The 21,104-nt window shown below is 37.1% G+C and overlaps 1 protein-coding gene across 1 annotated transcript in view; it reads right to left on the reverse strand.

Annotated features, from left to right (window-relative positions):
* Positions 1 to 21,104, reverse strand: part of LOC117400477 (zinc finger protein 407-like) — a 302,138-nt gene that overhangs the window by 268,808 nt on the left and 12,226 nt on the right. The window contains exon 2 of the mRNA XM_034000516.3: positions 13,901 to 18,281. Coding sequence (XP_033856407.3) covers positions 13,901 to 18,245 — 4,345 coding nt within the window. The 5' untranslated portion in view covers positions 18,246 to 18,281. The remainder of the gene's footprint in view (positions 1 to 13,900; positions 18,282 to 21,104) is intronic.

Below are 21,104 nucleotides of genomic sequence, written 5' to 3' on the forward strand. Positions count from 1 at the left end.
CCATTTCCCCAAGTGTTTTTGTAAATTACAGATCATGGTGTCGTGTACTGTATTATAGAAAGTCACTCTGTATGAAGATTGTTTTATTTAATCATTTTTAAGATAAGCAGTCCTTATCTGTATAACACAACTAGAAGAACATAAGAAAGTTTACAAACGAGAGGAGGCCATTCAGCCCATCTTTCTCATCTGGTTGTTAGTAGCTTATTGATCCCAGAATCTCATCAAGCAGCTTCTTGAAGGATCCCAGGGTGTCAGCTTCAACAACATTACTGGGGAGTTGGTTCCAGACCCTCAATTCTCTGTGTAAAAAAGTGCCTCCTATTTTCTGTTCTGAATGCCCCTTTATCTAATCTCCATTTGTGACCCCTGGTCCTTGTTTCTTTTTTCAGGTCAAAAAAGTCCCCTGGGTCGACATTGTCTATACCTTTTAGGATTTTTAATGTTTGAATCAGATCGCACCGTAGAACATACCGCTCAAATGCCTAAGACCATTATGAAACACTGACTATGCCATTAACATATATGAGGAACAAGAAAAAAAAAAATCCCCTTTCTTTGATCAATTGGTTCAGTCCAGGTCAGTGACACCATCACACCACTGAAAGAGAGAACGTTCTAACTTTGAATGAGGTGCGATTGTCAGTTAATGGGAAGAGCAATAAGAGACCAGTGAGGTAACCAGACTTCCAAAGCATTATGCGCGGAAGAGAGAAGGACATTGCTGCCAGAACGGCCCAAACTAAGAAAATCAGTACCAAAGACGAGTACTAAACTCAATTGTCAAGTCAAACAGGACCAATGAAGGCATTCTACATTATTAAAGAAGGACTACCTTAATGGCTTTCTAGTGTCTTCCATTCAAAAGGTGACCCCGCAAAATACTACATTTACAGTTACATAGTGCTGTTAAACGTTAAGCCTGGATAAACAGGCCTGTGCATCACTTGATCTGTTTCAGATCTGTCCATAATCACATACTTTATTTTATTTAACTTTTTTCAATAATGCAAATCCTTCAAAATTCAAGAAAAGTCTTTAAAAGGATTAGAGCATTGCTAAATGCTATTTCATTTTTTTAAATGAAGTACAAAATCTTCAGCACTTTAATTTTTTGTAGATGTTAGGAAAAAATAAAAATAAAGATTATTTTGCAAGTTGAATAATAAAATAAAAAAGGAAGGCATTGTTATAGAGGTGTCTTTCTATTTAAATAATTTGAAATCATCACTGGAAATACTACCATCAGAAACAAAGTCAGTATGAGACAGACTTGGTTTGGGTGGGTGCAGTGTGTCCTTGTAGATGTCTAATTCCTTTGGCTGAGAAGATCCAAAGCTCAATATAAGACTCTGGGTTAAAGTCAATACTTGGGCCATCACACTTGAGTTTAAGAATGCTACCCTTTCTTCTGTAAAGCTGACTCTCAAACTTGTAACTATGAGGTTCAAGCCTGAAAAAGCCTGTTCACACTCTGCTGTACTTGGGCTAATAGTAAGAAGAATCTTAACCAACTCTAGCATACCCAACATGTTGTCAGGATTCTCTTTCAGCAATCCAATGTAAATATCTATTGAGTTGGAGAATCTGTGATCTTTTAGATGCTTTTTCATGACCTTCCACTCTCCTTGAAGTGACCTATCATTAACTCCAGCAGGCAACACATCTTTAAAGTGGTTGTACAAGCCTCTAATCTCATCATTTCCATACTGCCTCAGAGATCCTAAATCATATGGCCGTTTTTTTAAGTTGAAAACTTGAAAATTTGTAACTGGAGGATTGTCAAAACAGTCAAATCTTTCAGTGAGGTATGTTATTGGACACATCACAAGTTTCTGAAGATCACTGTTGAGGATTTCTGTGGAAAAAACTCCTGATAATTGAATGGAGTTGTGTGACGGGGTGCCCACCCTTTGTGCATATTAATGTATGTATGTATTTCATTTGTATTTGTATTGTATTATTATCATTATTGTATTATATGTGTGTGTGTGCGGATGGACGAAAGTCATCCGACATTATTATTTATTATTTGAGACCGGCGAAAAGCACGTAGCTGCCGTGGATGGGGTTAAATCCCCATCCCGATAAAGCCTGTGGGAATGTGGCTGGAGCCTTAATAAGGTAATTGTTTAATGGGTAATTACGGCTCCAGCCACAATATAAAAGACCCACTCCGGGCTCAGAGCGGGGGAGAGTTAGAGGAGTTAGGAGCAAGAGCAAATGCTACCTGGAAGCAAATCAAGTCACTCGTTTTACTAAAAAGTGTACTTACTGTTTGTGTTATTTTACTTTGGCCAACGAGCCATTTTGTTTTGATAAAGTGTTTTTCATTTTGTATAAATATTTAATTTAATAAAGTTTCACCCAGTTTCACCCCGTAGAACCTGTGTTTGGTGTCATTTTCCTGGTCTGAAAATTACACCAAACACTGATGCTACTGACACAGGTTGCCATTAGCATCAGTGTATGTCTTAGTTTCCCTGTTGAAACTTGCATTAAAAGAGTTCATTCTTACTCCACCATTCTCTAACAGATCAAGCAAGGTTTCTTTGAGGAGCTCATAATATCAGACAACTGTGCCTTTGAATCTTTAAAGACAAGCTTGTAACCAGGGTCAAGAAGTCTTGCATTGCATACAGGAATTGTACAAACCTAACAGACTTCATTGTCTGGTGAAGTTTCTTTGCCTTTGCAGCTTCATCTGTATTTCTACTGCTGCTCAGGTGTTCCAAGTGAAGAGTTGTAGAAACAAGATGGGTTATAAGAGCACTTGCAGCTCTTAACCTTTTGCGGTCCATTGTCGGACTGGAACCGACATCATTATAGCAACGCAAAAAATGGGTTTCTAGTCGTTTTTTCTCCGGAAAAAGCCGAGAAAATCATTCAATTGCTGAGTGGAAACGACAGGAGCCGAGACAAGTCGAAAAAAAAAAAAAAGGCATATCTCACGATTAGTCATACACGGTATCTGGTATCAGATAACGGGGCGGTCTCATAGTAAACAAGCTGGCTGACTGAATCAGCGCACAGAGAACACGGACATTTGCAGAGCTTTTTTGAGATGTTATAGTAATAAAATAATGACTTGGATCGCATTATTGAGGAGTTTGGTGATAAAACGAGTGATCAGGAGATGATCGATTGGTATGTACGACTGTTATTATTATTATTATTTATTTCTTACATAGGTGAAAGCTATAGCGAAAGAAAGGGTGGGGCGGGGCTGGAGATGCCTAGTGAGTGCTTTGTTGATATGCAGGGCCATTTAAACCCGTTTGACTGTGGAAAAAATACTTTTAAACAGCGCATCTAAAATTAACTGCGTGTGTGAAAATTAATTAGACCTGACATGCCTGACGCGCGATTAATAAATGGACCGCAAAGGGTTAAACCCATCTAACTGACTTAATGTCACCATACCCTGCCACTTCTGCATTTAACGTTTCACACCCTTCCCTAAGCTCTCTTCTTCTCTTTGGAGAAAAGAAGTATAATTTAAATAAGTCTTTCATACTTTTTTCAAATTCTCCAAGGTAACTGAACTCTTTCACTGAATCTAAAATACCAAGCTCCAGTTTGTGATTAACACAATGAATTGATCCAAAGCATTTTACTTCGAAGCCACTCCTGATCTAAGCCCCATCATTACTGCAGCACCACCAGAGCTACTACACACTAAATGAGGCTCATTGCTAGTGTCTGTCAATTTTTCTAATGAAAGGTTTATCTTTTCTAAGCCAGAGTTAATTGCTTGGAGAATACCATTAGCATTTGCATGTTTAAGATCCTGCAAACCTGCTAGTTTAGTGACTGGTACATTGCCATCTACATATCTTAGAAAAACGGTTTCTTCCTCAACAACTGCCTTGTCAGTAGAAGAGTCAGCTAAAATACATATGTATATTGTCTCATTTTCTGTTAACTCTGTGCAATGCATTCTACATTCAGCCTTTCTTGACAATTAATTACTTCCTATATCTACTTCATTCTTTTTCTGAACAGTGCAAACAAGCTCATAATCAGCGAGAGGCTTGGCTTTCTTTGCGTATACATAGGCAGTGTTAAAGAGACGCCTCATTTTCTGACATAGCCAGAATCACCCTGCCAATCGGCGTGCCTTTTATTACAGTCTGCTGTCTGCTGTCGCAGTGCTTTCTAAAAGTTTTAATTCGAAAGTCAGAAGTACCTGCAAATAACGGGCTGGTTTTATCTGCTGCATCCAGGTACTTTCTACACACCACACAAAACATTCTCTGGCTTTGATTCGTAGCATTTTCTCCATCACTGTCACTGTTTTCTTTTTCAGCAGCAGGGACTTCCTCTGTATCTAACCAAATGAAGATATTTTTCAAATTGCACCTGAAATGTGCATCTGCATTTATTCTTGTCATACATTTTGTCAGAGTCTTTTCGGTTGCAAGCTGTATCGGTCACATTAAGTCTTTCGCTCGACCCGCCTGCAGAATTACTGTCTGTTCTTCTTTGAAAACTGTATCGCAACAAGCTGTTCATTTTTTACAGTTTAATGGTGGGTTTTTTACATAACTTATTTTGTGTACATTTTTTGTTTCTTCTCTTCTCCCACACGGATAGATTGTCTTACCAAGTCATGCTGTGTTTTTAGCAGAGCTGTCCTGAATCATTTGCTTTTCTGAAGTCTGCGTGTCTCTCACAGCCTTCAAAATGTGAAACCGTGTTGTGAATGCTTTATCTTATTTGCTCAGTGGATATGGGCGGGTCTTTATTCCACAATGTTGCGCTGCAGTTTATACTTATTGCTTAAAAAAAAAAAAAAAAACATCCGATGCGGCCGGTAGTCCGGCATGCTTTAGAACCTTACAGTCCCAAAACAGAATTTGGTAGTGCCGGGCGCGTGGATTACCGATTTGTCCAACCCTCTTACTATATTATAAACAGTTCTGCAATAATTCATCTGAAAGACTCTGTCCAGCATAGAAACAATACTTGCAGAAAAAAAACATGGCGGAGAAGGATGCCTATACTGTAGTGTTGCACCTACCGAAATGTTTCATTATACAGAAATGAAAAGATGAACTAAATTACAATAAGTAATGTTAATAAAGAGTACAAACATTAGTTACTTCACTAAATTAAAATACAGTAAACTATGATTCTTATGGCTAATGCCTTGATCAATGTGTACCAGGCTTAAGTATTCCAGCAATCTATCTATTTTAAATTAACAATTTTAAAACACCAACAATGACCAGTACTGTAAAACAACTGTACTGTACATATGTACTGGAACCATCATAGACTAGTCTTTATTATTATTATTATTATTATTATTATTATTATTGAACTTTAGGTGGCATTTTCTGTTAAAAGTTGGTAACATGAATTCTCATAATTTTTGTGCCATGTTATACAAAAAATATCTATTTTGCTCAATTTAAACAGCCTCTAAACTTAAATCAGGGCCATGATGAGAAAATATCTCAGAATATACCCGTAGTCACAAAAGTCTCCGCTCAGGGGGCTCCCGAGTGGCGCATCCAGTAAAAGCACTTGCTAGAGTGCAGGATGCGCTCTATAGCCTGGACCTCGCCGGTTCGAGTCCAGGCTATTCCACAGCCGACCGTGGACGGGAGCTCCCAGGGGGCGGCGCTCAATTGGCCGAGCGTCGCCCGGGGGGAGGGAGGGTTAGGTCGGCCAGGGTGTCCTCGGCTCACCGCGCACCAGCGACCTCTGTAGTCTGGCCGGGCGCCTGCGGGCTTGCCTGTAAGCTGCGTTGTCCTCCGACGCTGTAGCTCTGAGGCGGCTGCACAGTGAGTCTGGTGAGTGTAAAGAAGTGGGCGGCTGATGGCACACGCTTCGGAGGACAGCGTGTGTTCATCTTCGCCCCTCCCGAGTCAGCGCAGGGGTGGTAGCGGTAAGCTGAGCCTAAAAATAATTGGGCATTTCAAATTGGGGAGAAAATAATAAAAACTAATTGGCAACGACTAAATTAAAAAAAAAAAAAAAAAGTCTCTGCTCAGTTTCTGACAATTAATAAATTAGAACTTGCCAAAGCACAATTTTGTAATACATTTCTCAATACAAGTCATTAGTCATAATTAGTAATGCACTCACAAATCGTGTTTGTTGCACCAACACCCAATTTGGAAGTGATTACTGGCTGTGTGGTCCAGTGGTTAAAGAAAAGGGCTTGTAACCAGGAGGTCCCTGGTTCAAATCCCACCTCAACCACTGACTCATTGTGTGACCCTGAGCAAGTTGCTTAACCTCCTTGTGCTCCGTCTTTCGGGTGAGACGTAGTTGTAAGTGACTCTGCAGCTGATGCATAGTTCACACACCCTAATCTCTGTAAGTCGCCTTGGATAAAGGCGTCTGCTAAATAAACAAATAAATAAATAAAGTATATAGAGGACAATGGGATTGGCAGGACTGAATACAAGAATTAAGGCTTGAACAAATATTTCATTATATTACATATAGCATTATAAATGCTATTTTTATAAAAATGTTATATTATTTTATAACCCCATCATATTATAAAATTCACGGCACAGTCACAGTCAAATACAAAGATTTGAACTTATATTTATTGCCGTAATATTGTAATATTTTAGTATTTGTGCAAAGTAAACATTTAATGTATTTAACATTTAAAGTGTTTTCTTTTAACACACGCTCAAAAGTAAACATATACATTTTAAACAGTAACTTTTAAAAAACAACCGTAAAAAGGAATATGCTTACCTTTTAATTTTAACATATAGCCTATACCTTGTCCAAAGTAAACAAAAAATAAATCTAAACACTGAAATTTAGTTGTTGTTTTTTTACTGTTCTGGTTGTAAATTGATGATTTTACAATATCCTTTTCGTTCATGTCTATTTAAACACACCTGTGGTTTTGGTATTAAAAGATTAGAAGGATCGTTCTACATTTACACTGTTGACAGGTTAAGCACCGCAGGGGAACGACTAAGATCAGCAAATTGGGGTTCATGCTTCTCCAGAACTATAAAGTGCCCTCGCTTTAGGATTTGCATTATCAAATGTATGCAGAGGTATATTTTCTGCACAAAAGGCTTTGTTAATCTGAAGTTTGTAGAAGCTGCTCCCTCCGCTCATGAAATTGTGTGGGATATTGCTCTGCTAGTTGCTTAGAACTTCATTTCGCCTCTTTTTATAGTTCTGTGTCATTGCTCACCTTTATTTGACGTTTGCTAAGCGCCTTAACTTTGCACTGAAACCAATTCAAAAGACGTGAACTGCTCCTTTCCTATTTTCTTTTTTTTCATTTAGTGGTCGCCAATTATTTTGATTGTTTTCTCCCAAAAATTTAAGTGCTGGTTGCCACAGTTTTAAAAGTCTTTTTTATTGTGTTATATGATAAATACAATGATGTTTTGCCCAGGAAATGTTGTCTTTAGCACTTGATGAATCATTTTAACGCACAAAGTCCCGCCATTTCCCTTCCCCTTTAAAAGTTTTAGACAGCAAAAATTAAACAAACCAGATTATGCGCAGTGATCTCTATGGAAGTCCATCTGGTTCAAAAACGTGTTGTGCTGCTTTTTAGCGAGTCAGAATCTCATGGGACAGAAAAAAAAGGCAGGCAAGTCATTCTGAAATGCCTCGCTTAAATAGTGCCCAACTTGCTGGAAATGTTGTGTAGTGATTTTTTTTTTTTTTTTTTGGTGACTTTGTCATGTGGAATGTAAAAAAGAACAGTGAGTTTCTTGCCAATTCGTTTCACAATGCCATTTCCACATTTGTTTAAAGTTAAATTTCAGTTTTCATTTGCTTGTTCAGCTACAAAAAAGCAGAAGTAAGCCTCATGTTATAACTTTATGAAAAAAGGTTTATCTTGCTTACAGAATTATATTATTAATCTGAGTAGGAATGATGCAGTGTTCTGTGGTGGAACCTGATAGATGTGACAGAAAGGGAGACACATTTTTTTTCCTTCCCCAATGCTGGATGGCAGGTAACACATGTAATCTTAAACAAAAGAGTACTGTACAAACTATTTCCCAACATTTCTTCTATTCTTATGTAGATCCTGGTTTCTAGAATAATGCACCTGGAACGTGGAATCCAAAGTCTGCTGTGCCAGCATCAGAATTCTAATTGAAGGTTCCATGTATTTTTGGAAGTTTTAAAACAGTGAAAAATAATATAAACATTTAAAACTATGTTTTGTGTGTAGTATGCAGTATCTTTACCAAACAATTGTTTCTTGTGTGCTATTGTTTGAACAATATACAGTGCTGTTTTACTATTTACTTAAAATGAAAACGACCACTGCTTGGGATGAGACGTTTCGGATGGAGCAGTATTCTTTATTATTAGCACTCAGGGTTAGAGTTTTTGAAAATCAAAAGGTCAGCTTGGTACAGTAACATCAATTCTTGAAATCAGCAGGTCCAAACTGTTACCAACTTTTAACAAAAAATGCCTCAAGCTTCTTTAATAAGCCTGAATTTCAAGAAATCCATCTAGTCTATCAGTCTTACAGTATCTAACTGAAAAGTAATTTGTTTAGGCTACAATTAGTTACAGGGAATATAACTTTTACTTTGGGGGGCTGGGCAGCTGGACTGTTTATTGATGGTTACCTTGCTTCTCGTTTCAGCATTAAGTTGATTTTAAATGCAATAATACATATAGTCAGAGAAGAATAATGGACTACATTCAGCACTTAACCTGCTGGACATTTTGACATTGCATAAGTGACCATTACAAACCTAATTTGCATTATACAATGACAAAATAAATCTTAATGGATTAAGAATGATCAGCTATCAACACACAAGGGAAATTAAGTGCTGTAACGCCTACATTGATTATTTTAAATTATTAGCCTTACTCTCTTCTAGATTTTTATGCTTTGAGTGAGCTTTAACACATTTACAAGACATATTGACTATAATCACAAGAGAATTCAAGTAATGGACACATCAATTATAAGCTACATATCTTGACCAGACAGTTACATAAATAATTCTAAACTGAGCTCCATTAGCATCATTCTCAATGGCTTCATTTTTAAAGGACAGAAGGTAATATAAAATTTATATTGGTCAGAAAAGGAAACCTTATCAAGACAATAAGCTATGTGCCCAGTTTCAATAAAATAATCCAAAACAAAGAACCTCTAACTGCAACAGAAGACTTACGTTAAAAACATTTTAGTACTTAATACAATTGGCCCTAAAGCTTTCACCATGTCTAAAATGCTTGGAATTGGGGCCATATAATTGTTTTGTTCTACTTGTTAATATCTACCATGTGTCTAGCAGCTTCGGTGAGAAGGTTTGCCAAAAGCAAATAACTTTCATTTCGCAAATATGAGAAAATAGACCCTTAACATCTCATATGAATAGTACTGTACTACTCCATCATGCCTAGATAATAAGAAAACAGACTACACTATTAACACAATTTTTGTTCCTGGGTAGTAAGTGTTATTTCCTAATTGCTTATGCCTCAAAAGTATAGAAAATGGCTATTATTCCCCACAAACTTTGCTTTTGTGACCAGGACAGTGATATTTTGAAATTTACCTATTTCCAATGAGAAAACGGGCGAATTTGTGTCTTTTCGTTCACATAAAGTCAGAAAAAAACAACATATGAATCAAAATTAACATTATTATTATTATTATTATTATTTATTTCTTAGCAGACGCCCTTATCCAGGGCGACTTACAATTGTTACAAGATATCACATTATACATTATTTCACATTATTTTACATACAATTACCCATTTATACAGTTGGGTTTTTACGGGAGCAATCTAGGTAAAGTACCTTGCTCAAGGGTACAACAGCAGTGTCCCCCACTGGGGATTGAACCCACAACCCTCCGGTCAAGAGTCCAGAGCCCTAACCACTAACATGTATTTATACTAAAGTAATACAAAAATGACTACAAAAGATTTAGAAGCGAGTAGTTTTTTGAGATTTACGATTATACTGTAAATCACTTTCACGAATCAGCCCCCAAATGTAGTCTCCCATCATGTTCTCGTTATACTGTCCTTCATTGACAGCTCATCCAGGAGCCTCAAAGCCGTGCTGCTCCATAATGGTAACAAGTACCCGAGTCTTCCCCTGGCTCACTCGGTGCACCTCAAAGAGGATTACAACAGCATCAAGACCTTGCTGGACGCCTTGAAGTATGATGAGTACGGCTGGGACCCCCGGAAGGTGCTGATGCCACCACTGCACATCAAATTGGGCCTTATGAAACAATTTGTCAGAGCTCTAGATAAGGAGTCGGCAGCCTTCAAGTACCTTCAAGACTTCTTCCCTAAGCTGTCTGAGGCAAAGGTCAAAGCCGGTGTCTTCGTCGGACCACAGATAAAGAAGATCCTGGAGTGCAATGAATTCCCCAAGAAGCTCACTAGTAAGGAGAAAGCGGCTTGGAACAGCTTTGTCGCAGTGGTTCGGGGCTTCCTGGGCAATCACAAGGCTGAAAACTATGTGGAGCTGGTTGAGACTCTGGTGATGAACTACGGCACAATGGGCTGTAGGATGTCCCTCAAAGTCCATATCCTTGATGCTCATCTTGATAAATTCAAGGAGAACGTGGGAGAAGGCGAGCGCTTCCACCAGGATATACTGGACTTTGAACGCTGCTACCAAGGACAGTATAACGAGAACATGATGGGAGACTACATTTGGGGGCTGATTCGTGAAAGTGATTTACAGTATAATCGTAAATCTCGAAAAACTACTCGCTTCTAAATCTTTTGTAGTTATTTTTGTATTACTTTAGTATAAATACATGTTAATTTGGATTCATATGTTTTTCTAACTTTATGTGAACGAAAAGACACAAATTCGCCCGTTTTCTCATTGGAAATAGGTAAATTTCAAAATATCACTGTCCTGGTCACAAAAGCAAAGTTTGTGGGAAATAATAGCTATTTTCTATACTTTTGAGGCATAAGCAATTAGGAAATAACACTTACTACCCAGGAACCAAAAAAATATATATATTTGTTACACGGTGCTATCAGAGAAAGCCCACATATTCTGAAACAGTTGCCACAAACAAGTTTCTTTTCCTTTATGAGTAGTCACTTGTACATGATGGCATTAACCACCAGCTGGTTGAATCAATGCTTGAAGGAGTATGACTCACTAATGCCTGTACCTGAAAATGATCTAAACATACATCATGTGACTAAACTATATACAAAAATATATAAACATGATAATCTGTCGTCGAGGAAGGCACAGATATCATTTTTGTTTGTCCCACCATTCCCATTATTTTCCACACAGTGCATGTTGCCTCCTAAGTAACAGTAGGGGTGTAAATCATTTAGATTCAAAGTGTCAAACGTTTTTGCTTAATCGTTTAAACTTTGTCAAGAATGTGTTGGTCAAATATTAAGAAGCAGCTGACTGCAAATAACGGCTTTTTCATTTTTTATTACTTCCTACCTTTGTCACGTGGCATCACTGTCATTGGATATTCACCACCCAATGTCCAGCATGCTTTTGGTCACGTGACTAGTCTGCTTCTATGAAGCTGGATCTAGCACGGAGGAGGTGGAGCCCAGACATGCAAGCGAAATGTTAGGAAATGCGATAAAATTCGGGCTGAAAACATAACATGGTTGATTATTGAGACGATCGCAAATGATATGTAACCAATTTCAATTTTTTTGCTATTCTGGGACTGAGACTCGAGCAATGTTAATGTTTTTTTTTTGTTTTGTTTTTGTTTTTTAAACAGAAGATTGCTTCCATTTCATATTTATTTTTTGGTCTTTTTTTATTGCTATTAGTAAATTATTATTATTTTTTTATTCATTTTTTTCTTAAACGGAATATTGATTCTTTGAATTAACGTGATACTGAACTTGGAATAATTCAGTTTGGTGTGAACTAACTAGTTGTTCTCTTATGTACAGTAAGTAGGATAAATTAGCAATTTGGATTTTAGCACTGTTTGAATAATTAGACAGCAAACATTTCTGTAATAATGCAATTAATGCTCGCCCTCTAATCAAAACTGACCATTATCATACCACCGATGGTATTATTTTTTCATATTGCTTCACAGTTTTTATAAATGTATTTATATATATATATATATATATATATATATATATACACACACACACACACACACACACACAGAGCTTAATTTAGTAATTTATTTGATTTAACTTAGTTATTTTTTTCTGTCAAACAACTTAATGGGCTTTTAAATAGGCCTAGTCATTTTTCACGTACAAACGAGATTGCAACATGTTAATAAGTGACTAATCTTTATTAAAGCTATAATGAAAAATAAAGCGTTTTGCTGGACACACTATTACAATCGTTATGACGAGTAACTGTATTTAAATTAATAAAGAGGAGTAGCTTCGGCATTTAAACCAGGGGTATCAAACTCCAGTCCTCGAGGACCGCTGGGTTTTCTGGTTTGCATTCCAACATAAGCTCTCAATTAACAATTGATCTAATTATTTGTTGAATTTGACCTATTTAATATTTTTCAAGGTCTTTTACAGTTGATGGTTTTAAAAATGCACTTGATTCAAGGTACACTACCTGTGAAACATTTTGAGGCCTGAAGAGAAGTGTTAAATGTGTCCAGTTAATCAAATAATTAGACCAATTAAGTAAGTTAGAGCTTGGGTGGAACGAAAGACAGAAGACCCTGCGGCCCTCCAGGAACTGAGTTTCACACCCCTGATTTAAATGAAAAAGTAAGACTTACAATTTAAAAGCCCATTTAGTGGTTTCACAGAAGAAAAAAACGTAAATTAAACCAATTTTACTATTAACGCATTTCTCAGTTGTGAGATACACGAATGGATTAACAGGTATCAATTGAATTTGAGGAGAGTAGAAAAGCCGATGTTAAAGACCTATTTATAGACATATATGCGGTAATTTATAGAAAGCTATTTATTTTAAAATGCTCCGAGCCCTTGCAGCTAACACACTTCCCCCAAGATGGCCGACTTCCGATTTTCTCCTGATGTCGAAACCGCACAGAGGGGGACGCATACTACCCTCCTTACACAGCATCTTTTCAAAATGTTTTTATTTTAACGTTTAAACTATATATTTTTAAAAGTTTAAGCATTTATTAAATTAAACGGAATCTAGCACCCCTAATTAACAGTTACGTGTCCTGAGGCAAATGTGGTGGAAATCTTGGTGGGCTTTAAGGGGTTCTAGGGCAGAATATGTTATAAAGGGCGAGAATATTATTCTGCAGCAACAATACTTTGCATAATGAAAGCAGTTCAGATAAGTATTTTGGTAAGTTTCCAATGATAAACAACCATGCAGAAATATTGCAACAATCGTATCCAAAATCAGAGAGAAACAGCATAAAAAAAGTAAAGGCATTATTATAAGAGCAATATTGACACAGCAGATCAGTTGACATTTGGCTCTGTTCTATTGTTTTTTTACACTCACAAACTACAGTAAGTAGATCTTGGAAGCCATTGTCAAAGGTCAACTAGGTGACATACAAGGATTGTGGGAAACCTTTGGCTTTCAAGTCAAGGAACACCAGTCTATTCTTGTTTGAAAAGGTCAGATTCTATGAATTTTGCATGATAAGTAACATAAATCTCTGTTTACTGTTAGGTGTTTCTGCTGTTATATTGGAAGAACAATGTAATAAGGGATATGAATGCTCAAACTCATGGCTCCTGGGCATGCAATACATTTAATAAGGGTAGTTCTGAGTGCAGGACCAGTGTGAATTTTTAACTATGTACATGAGCATTTTTAACAAGGTAACAATTTACAGAGCTGTAACTTATTCCATCAAAACAAACTCTTTAAACAACTCTTTGTATCAGGCCCACAGTTTCAAATGATTGCCTTTATCTCAGCATTTTTTTTTATTTTTTTTTAAATGTAAAAAGTGACATACCTGTGTGAGTGCGAATGTGGGCTAGAAATGCCATGGAGTTGCTGCTTTTGCAGATCTTGCCACAGTACTTGCAGACATTGCCTCGATTCTCTTCTCTTTCATTGTTAATCTGTTCTGTATCTTCCAAGATGTACTTGTTTACTTCTCTTAGCAGTTCTTCGTGCTTCTCCTTAATATGCATGAAAAGTTCCTGCTCAGAATTAAAGGGGTCAGTGCATTTAACACACTTGAAAGTGGCACCTCCTTCTGGCAGCTCTTCTATGCTTGCTTGCTCATTCCTCAGGTGACCTGCACTGGTCAAATGCTGGTGGAGATTGCTCTCTGTGTAAAATGATTTTCCACAGAGTAAACAATGAAAGGTCTTCTCTTTTGTGGGATGTTTCATAGATATGTGCACATTCAAGCCACTAAGGCCATCAGCCAGGAATCCACAGTCTTCACACCGAATGCGAGGCTTCTCTATTTGTGAAGACCTCCTTTTCTTTCTAACCGGTTGTAAGTTTTTATTATCGGAAGCAAGTCCTTCTGAACTCTGACCCGCATCATAATCAGTATATTCAACATCAGAATAATTTTTTAGCAGAACAATGGAAGCATCAAATTTAACAGCTCTTGATAATTCCTTTGTCTGAGACTGACCAGCAAGATTAGATTCCTGCAATTCAATGTCGCTGTCAACTCCTTGTAAGCCTTCAGTTATGGACTCATCCGTCTTCCAAACACTGTCTTTTACAGCTTCATCGGTTTCATTTTGAACATCTATTTGAGCCTTTTCTGGAATATCACCTTCTTTACATTCAATTACCTTGATATTTATTATTTGGCCCTCACCAGTTTTAGTTCCAGATCCTCCTGAATGTAAATCTCGGCTCTTCTCTAAGTTGTTACCTTCACTGGCCTCACTTTCTAGTGGTGATCTTGCAGATTCTTCTATATTTCTATTCTCCACTGTTACTCCGGTAACAATTGTGTCATTTTTCATACCTGTAGTCTTTGCACTGACTGACTCACTAGGACTTTCCTGTTGTGTTTCATCAAGACTCTCTTCTTGATGTTCCTCTTCCTCTCCACATTTGGCTGTGGTTTCCACGGGTAACACTTCTGCTGTTTCTTTCAACTTTAACAGGTAGGCCTGGCTTTTAAGCTTGTGTTTTTCTGTTGCTGCATGTCTTGTCATCTCCCTGTGAGTGACAGCATAATAGTTGCATCCCATACATAAGTATTCAAAGTCTTTAGTATGTTTGCGTTTAACATGAAGGTCAAGAGATGAAAGGGAATGAGCAACAAAACTACAGTGAGAACAAGAATTAACTGAATCATCTTTCATTTTTGTCAGAGGAGAACAGTCAAGAACTTTTACATGGCCATCCTGATTTTGTGAAGGAAAGCAATCCTCCAATATTTCAACTTCAGCAGTATGCTCTTTTTTTGCCTGGTTTATCACAGCTTCTATCTGATTTTCAGGGTCTAAACCTGTATTGCCTTTAATGTCTTGTCCCTGGTCTCCAGCATTCAAAATATCATGTCCATTGTGATGTGCTTCTGCAACAACACTACTAGGAGAAACTTGTCCAGTTTGTGTGTTTGTCTTCACGGTCAATAATTCGCGCATTTTATGCTTCTTGGTAGAACAATGATGATCCATATCTTCTTTAATTATGCAATAGTACTTACACATTTTGCAAGCCTTCAAAGCATGAGACTTTATTGCATCACTTTCATTCTCCAATTCTTCAGACTTATTTGTACCCTGTTCTTTGCGAGAAACTTCTAAAGCATCATCAGGAGAAACAGGTTCAGTTCCTTGGTTTGTCTTCATGGCCATTACTTCACGGTTCATATGCTTCTTGGTAGCACAATGACGATCCATATCTCCTTTAGTTACAGAAAAGAAGTTACACAACTTACAAGCATAACTGTACTGGTGGCTGTGCCTTCGTTTAATGTGAACATTGAGATTGGCAATACTGGAAGCAACAATCCCACAATGTTGACATTTTGTAGATGCAGTTGCCTTTGGTCGTCCTCTTTTACTTTTTCTCAAGGTAGGAGTTGTCTTGGTGTCAGTCACACTAATACCCTCCAAATTCCCTGATGACTCTTCAAGTGTTGTGTTTTCAACATCAGACAGCCGTCCATCTTGGATATTTTTGTCATTTTTCTCTTCGGTATTAACAGGTGAAAAGAAAATAGGTTGTTGTTTCAATTTTTTTTCAATTGATGACATACTTACACATACTTCCTCAATAATGTCTTCAGATGAAATGTCAAGATTGCTTTTCTTAGCCTTTTGCAAGTGCTTTCTCCTGTTGGTATGTTTCTCCATGCCTTCAAATGTCACTGTGTAATAATTGCATACCTTGCAACAGAAATTATATTCTTTTTCATGTTTTACTTGTATGTGTTTTAAGAGAACTGAAGAATGCTTTGTTTTATATAAACATTTCTTGCATTGTAGCTGGGGTTTGCTATGTGTTGAACGTTTTAGTAAGTTTACTGCAACCACTCGTGTTATTGATGGTTTTATTTGATCTCGTGGTATCTGCACTTCTATCTCAGTAACATTTTTCCTTAATTGATGTTTGTTACTCTGACAGTGCTTATCAAAGTCGCCTTTTACTACGCAAGCATATGGACAAGTCTCACAAAAGAACTTCATTTCTTTTGTATGGCGCCTTCCAATGTGATGCTGTAGACCAAGTTTGCTCTGAAATTCATAACTACAGTAACTGCAAACATATGGTGATTTTTTGTTTGAAGATGGTGGCTTTCGTTTTGCACTGCTCTTAGTAGATTTTGAGTTAGAAGTATCCTTCCCAATAGAAGACTCTTGCTCTGCACTCATTTCTGAACCTTGCAGCTCCACCTCCACATTTTCAACAGCTTGAAGGTTAAGAATGAAGGAACTGGAGCTTGACTCATTTTCCTGTGAAAGTTCAATATTAGCTTCATTTATTATCGTTTCGGATGTGGCTTCAGCATTGAAAGAAATTTCTGTTGTGGCATTGTTTACTTTGATTTCAGTTTCTCCACAGAGGCTACCCTTTGCATTTACACTGACAATTCTGGTGTCCTTGTCCTGAAGTATCTTTTCAGTTTCACCATCTTTTGGACTACAAACAAGATGCACCTCTTCACTTGCATTCCACCTATTTAAAGGGGTTGCATACTCATTTGCTGCTGAGTCTTGTTCAACAGTTTGGCTGCCCAGTTTTTCTTTGCTAGTTTGTTTCCTGTCTGTGGAACTCTGAACATCAGCTCCACCATCCTCATCATCATCAGGTGTTTTTTGCTTTCCATCCTTAAACCTTTTGGCTTTCGGTGTTTTAGCTTTACTATTGGCTTCTTCATCTTCAGTTTCAGAGGATGCCAAATTCAGCTGTGTGGTTTCTGCATAGGCATCTTTGGTGTCTATCTTTTTAGGGAAAATTTTAAGTTCCATTTTCTCAGAGGCTGGAATTACTAGGGTATTAACTGAATTTTCAGGGTCTGATTGTGTACTTTTAGATGGCTTTTTTTTGTTTTGTTTTTTGGTCAATACCTTTACCAACCCCCCCTTCGCTGCAAGATTCTGCCTGCGAAGGTGTGTCTTTCCAAGGTAATGAGCCTGAAGAGTACTATCATCAAGACACTGAAAACAACAACATTCACACGTGAATGTTTTTTCTTTGTGATTATTTTTTATATGCTCATCCATTGATGCCACATGTTCTGTCCTATAGTCACAGTGAGGGCAGATGTTCCCATTAGTTGATTTTTTTGGGCTTTTCTTGGTAGGCTTGTCATATTCAGATGCAACTTCCTTACTACCAGGTATATTAGCGATGCCTTTCCTACACAAGTCATTTTTGCTAACGGTGCTTTCCTTTTCTGCACTAGAAGCTTGTGATGGACTGGAAGCAGTGCTGTGGGAATGCCTTCTTGTTACATGCACTTTTAAGGCAGTGGGATTTTTTCCCCTAAAATCGCAGAAGGAGCATGCACAGGTAACATTTCCCACTTTCGGTTTTTCCTTTTCTATGTTGACATTACACAAATCACGTACTTCTTGGCCAGGGGACACCTTTTGAAGCTCATTATCCTTCTCCATGTCCTTTCCATTACTCTCACTTTTCTGAATTAGTTTCGATCTATCGAGCTTTAGTCTTTTGGCTGCTAGGGAGTTTTCATGATTGTCTTCTTCAGCCTTTGGGTTACTCTCTTTAATTTTATCTGGTTCATTCTTCAGTGTCTCCTTTTCTGAACGCAATTTCCGCTTTGTCTTAGAATTACCTATCAAAGGATTACTTCTGTCGTATTGTGCTCTGTCATCATTACCATCTGTGGCTTCTTTAGGGGCTTCCATGTTTTAGAAGGAGTTTATCCATTTATTTGATCCAACCTGTAGTAAATAACAAAAATAAGACATTAGAAATCTAAAAAATGTATATAGTACAGTCTTGTATTTACCTAAAGCTATGGCCAAAAGCTTTGCATCACTCTATATAGAATTAACTAATTTTGATTAATAAAATCGAATGAAACCTACTGAAAAATGGTACGTTAACATATTGAATTACATATCCCTTTGTAGTTGTCCATATACTTAATGAAAGACTCACAAAAATTAAATACTATGACATTTCATGACAAAATACTATACTACTATTATGGCTTTTGATAGACTTTTGCAATATCATTTTTTAGTTTCTTTAATTACACAATGTTAAATAAAAGATCTAAATTATGTTCATACAGTTTTGTTTTTTTAATTGTCTCAATCCTAAAGTTCTAGGCGATAAAAAAAACTTTTGGCTATAGCTGTAGATTACCTAGATTTAGGTTGCTTAATTCAAACATCTTCACATTATGGTATAGTTTATTACATTTTTCAAGTCTACTTATATGAAGGAAGAAATAGCATCATACATAGCGTCCCTCCCCTCGGCCTGCCAGTGTCTCCCCTTATACATGCAGTATGGACACTGTCACTTTCTGCATCATTGAAATTACAGTAGGTGGTAAATTAAATTCTGTGACATTCAAAGTATTACATTAACTCTACAGTAAAAGCACCCTTCCTCACAGTGGCGATGCCAGGGGGAGGCGACGGGTGGTGGGTGCCTCCCCTAAAATTGCCACTAAAAAATAACTACATCTCCCAGGCTACCATGCATGAGACAAATACACCCAACAATACATTATCCAATCTCTGGTTTTCCCCGTTTCCTTTACAGCCGATCAGAGTAAGAACATTTCAAAGCTACTCAGCGTCATTGTCTGTAATGACGGTCAGTTGGTTGTTGAGCACACAAGCGAGAAGGAAGGAAACTGGATCCATGACTTGTACCACCTGGTAGTAAAACAAGTAGACTATAATATTAAACAAATCTGTTTTATAAGTTAGAGGGATTTTGTATGAATGCATTTCTTTGTTTTATTCTCCTGTGTTGTGAGCTTGTAACTATTCCATGGTGTTACATCTTAACATAATTATTTGCAGACAAAAAGAGCTCTGGTTTGTCCATTCTTGAAAATGTGGACTGCCCCCTTTATTGCAAGTTTAAAAGAAAGGCATGAACCGATTTACAATGTTACCTTATTTAATTAATATTAGATTGTATCCTATACTTTACAGTAGGTAACAGAGCTATGTATCATATAGAAAGATTATTTTTGTCCACATCCAGGCTAGTGTTTTTTCCCCCCACCTGTTTCTTTCATGATATTGTGTGTGCTGTGTACAGTATAGCTGTGCTAACAATTGGTATCTCTTTAAAATAATTTCTTGTCAGTGAGTATTTAATATTACATTGTGAGTTGTCAGAGTAATTGAGTTTACTAAAAACAAAAATTCACATTCTGCAGCAAAAATACTCCTACAGTCCTTTCCTAAAGCTTAATTCATATTCCACAGCTCTCTCTCCCTTATCCGTTTAAAAAAAAAAAAAAAAGCCCTCCAAGCCCATCAGTCTGCCACCCCTTCGTCTCCCCTCTTCTGGAATCCTGGAGTTGCCACTGCTTCCTCAGCATTGTTAAAAGAACATAGCATGAAATTAACAGTGCAACAAAGATGGCTGGTTCCATCTAGTGGACACCACGAGACAGATTTACTTCAGTTCTAATGCAGAGTTGGCTTTGCTTTTTTATAGTTGAATAATTAGTAAAAAAATTAAAATAAAAAAGTATTTAAAAAAAATATATAATTTTAGATGTAGGTAGAAGCCCTCTGAAAAACATTCCAACATCCCGCAACTTGAGCAAAATTTGTCTTTGGAAACACGTGCCACGACACATCACAGTATCGCCTATACTGAACCAGTAAATAAGACCTTATACAAATTAGTGACACTGAATTTTTCATTTGTGGTTCACAAATAGTATGTTTAACTAGATGGTAACTTTACAAGTAAAGTTGTGGGGCTTGCTTTAGCTCTTTAAAAGTATTTTTGTGGTAGTGGAAAAAGTTTAAAAAGTTTGACTTTTTAAAGCAAAGCAGTTACATACAGTCAAAGTTAAATTTAGTAAAATAATTGATTACTTTGATAGACTACTATATCAACCTTATTTCTTTGGACTGTGGGGCAGTTAGATCACACATTTCATCAGACATGTACCGTTTGTTAACTGATTTCAGATTTGAATAGCAGAGAAGTAGAGGAAGATTTCATACCCTCTAACTTTTTGTCTAACTTGTTGGGAAAGTGGTCAAAGTAGCTGATTTGTGTCAAAAGTCACATTGTTTACTAATTGTCTCATGTTTAGAATGTGCTATAATTTGAAATGTCCCAAAGTTCTATGACAGTTAATTCAGAGGGTGGGAAGTAGCCTACTGAAAGAAGCGGTTACTAAAACAGCTGTACCTCTTCATATTTGAATAGCTGAGAAGTAGAGGAAGATTTCATTTACTCTAAGTATTTGTCTAACTTGTTGGGAAAGTGATCAAAACGGCAGTTATTTCTAAAAGTTCACAGAAAACGTAGTTGGTGCGGTTACTAAAACAGGTGTACCTCTTGATTGGTAAAAGTTATTTCTGTTTTGATTTCATATTTGAATAGCAGAGAAGTAGAAGATATCATACCCTCTAACTTTTTGTCTAGCTTGTTGGGAAAGTGGTCAAAATTTCAGTTGTTTATAAAAAGTTAGAGAAAATTTAGTTGATGCGGTTACTAAAACAGCTGTACCTCTTGATTGGTAAAAGTTATTTCTGTTTTGATTTCAGATT

Source organism: Acipenser ruthenus, chromosome 4 (assembly GCF_902713425.1).
Source record: "Acipenser ruthenus chromosome 4, fAciRut3.2 maternal haplotype, whole genome shotgun sequence".
NCBI classification, from domain to species: domain Eukaryota; kingdom Metazoa; phylum Chordata; class Actinopteri; order Acipenseriformes; family Acipenseridae; genus Acipenser; species Acipenser ruthenus.